Below are 2,297 nucleotides of genomic sequence, written 5' to 3'. Positions count from 1 at the left end.
TTTATCAAGAATGCAAACAAATAAAAATTTGTACTGAAAATGAATGCACATGCTCTGCAGGTTATAGAAATTATGAAGGATATGACTGCTATTATAGTAAGTTTTCTCCACAATGAAACAGGAACTTAAATAATGTAGAAAACAAACAGATTGTGAATATGGAACTTATGGACATGGATGCAGGAAAAAATGTGGAAATTGTTATTATGGCAGAAATAATTGTGATAGGATCGATGGAACCTGCGATAGAAACCAATGTGAAATAAATTACTCAGGCCCAAAATGTGACAAAAGTAATTTAATTCCAATTATTTTAAGACACTTATTACTCAATATATTCCCACAGGATCAACAGTAACTTTTCTACAAACACCATCAGTTTCAAGCATTACTTACACAAGTGCCACTGTAACAATAACAAATTTTACAGTTGAAAATAATTTAAATGTAGAAATAACTGGATATTTATTTCAATATAAAGTTGAGATTGCTATTTCATTAAACAAAATACAATTTAATTTTTTTTAGGAAGCAGATAATCGGATTAATAATTGGAAAAATACTGATTTACTTTATTTTAACCAAATCACACCGACAACAATTTCTGATTTAAAACCAGACACAAAATATTTCGTTCGGGCTGTTATCAAGTCTTCAGATGGTAAAATCTACAGTGATTACATCGAAAAGTATACAGATTTTACAACAAAATGCGAAGGTAGTTCATTAAAATTAACAATTTTGGTTTTATTTTTCTCTTATTGTTCCAGATGTGACTAAAAACCAAGTTGATATCACACCATCAAACACAAGTGCAACTGTTTTAATCCAGGTAACACTGACGTTTCCAAATTTTTTAACACTAAAGAAACCTTCCAGAGGACAGAAAATACATGCAAATTAACTAAATACTCAGTTAATGTGGACGATATTGGGAGAGGAAATATTTTAAACGAAAGTGCTATCATTTTTGACAAATTGAAACCATTCACTCATTACACTCTTAATTTAATCATCAGTGACAAAGTGAACATAGAAAAAAAAATTCAAACGACTGAAGGAGGCAAGGATTAACCACAATTATTATTTTATTATATTTCTTGTGCAATTTTAGTGCCTCAACAAATTTCTAGCTTAATTATCATCAACATGTCTGAAACGTCCATTGGTTTCGGAGATTCAAAAATTATTAGTTTTATCTGTTCAAACAAAAAAGAGAAGCTTTTAGTAAAAATCTAAAAAAATTCATATTTGATATCTCCGAAACCGTTACTTTACGAACCCATGTTTATTAAGACTTTTTTGTTTGTTTTGGTCCAAACTATTACTTCCTGAAATATTTTACAATCTTTTTTTAACACCCTGTTTAAGCTTGAAATTAAAATGAGAAATTGCAGTACCAAACGAAGTCCGAGACTTGTTGGTTTACTCAAAAAATGAAAGTTCTGTTTCTTTGAAGTGGAAACCTCCTTATCCACCAACAGGTATTTTAAATGAATACAAGATTATTTATAAATTTTATAATTACTACAAATTGAAAACTGACACTTTGAATACAAAAATAACAAAATGTCATTTATGGCCAGAATTTCATTGTGCTCATGTGACAAAGTTAGTTTATAATAAACAGTATACTTTCGAGGTAAGATACAGATAAAGAAGTTATATTTAAATCAACTGTTTTTTTTTTCAGATAGTCGGTAAAAATCTTGAACCAAATGATTTTGGAACAAAGAAATCAATTGAAGCTGTTACAATAACAGGTTGTTTCACCAGCTTTATTTGGAAAGTTACATTCATAATTTATTACTTCCAGAAAAATCAGAGCCTCCTTACGACCTAAAGATGAAATGGACGACAAAAAATGATTTAGAACTAGAGTGGAAACACCCCAATGTAACAAATGGGGAAATTGAGTATTTTAACGTCAGATTGTTTACCAGAGATTTAGATTTTGCACAAAATCTACCAATAAACAACTACAACTTAATTTATCACTTTAAAGTAAAAACATAATTAATAATAATGAGATAAAATCGATTTCCTTGTAGATTAACTCTAAAGAAATTCGACCAACGACTGATTACAGGTTACAAATTGCAGCTTGTAATAAAAAATATACTGGAAATTTCTTAATTAGAAATAACACGAGTCCACCTGATATACCACAACTTGACGATCTCCAAACTGAAAGCTCTAACAAAACAATTCTTGTCAAAATTGTCCCCAAAAAACTGCGAGGAAAAACAGATCTTTCACAATTAATGTTGTTTATTTCTGAAAAAACTACCAACGCC

General features: G+C 29.5%; 1 protein-coding gene across 1 annotated transcript in view; it reads left to right on the top strand.

The window, feature by feature from the left end:
• Positions 1-5: 5 nt before the first annotated feature.
• LOC123011716 (receptor-type tyrosine-protein phosphatase epsilon-like) overlaps positions 6-2,297 on the top strand; it is a gene marked incomplete at its 5' end in the record, with an annotated part of 4,981 nt that continues 2,689 nt past the window's right edge. The window contains 10 exons of the mRNA XM_044409301.1: positions 6-96; positions 150-293; positions 347-480; positions 529-718; positions 771-832; positions 880-1,063; positions 1,398-1,642; positions 1,694-1,763; positions 1,817-2,004; positions 2,052-2,297. The exon at positions 2,052-2,297 is cut by the window's right edge and continues 323 nt beyond it. Coding sequence (XP_044265236.1) covers positions 6-96; positions 150-293; positions 347-480; positions 529-718; positions 771-832; positions 880-1,063; positions 1,398-1,642; positions 1,694-1,763; positions 1,817-2,004; positions 2,052-2,297 — 1,554 coding nt within the window. The remainder of the gene's footprint in view (positions 97-149; positions 294-346; positions 481-528; positions 719-770; positions 833-879; positions 1,064-1,397; positions 1,643-1,693; positions 1,764-1,816; positions 2,005-2,051) is intronic.

This window comes from Tribolium madens, unplaced genomic scaffold (genome assembly GCF_015345945.1).
Source record: "Tribolium madens isolate multiple individuals breed KSU strain unplaced genomic scaffold, Tmad_KSU_1.1 Scaffold_91;HRSCAF=231;Tcas5.2_LG7, whole genome shotgun sequence".
Taxonomy (NCBI): Eukaryota; Metazoa; Arthropoda; class Insecta; order Coleoptera; family Tenebrionidae; genus Tribolium; species Tribolium madens.
The sequence above is the reverse complement of the archived record's forward strand: the minus strand, read 5'-3'. Positions and strand labels throughout refer to the sequence as shown.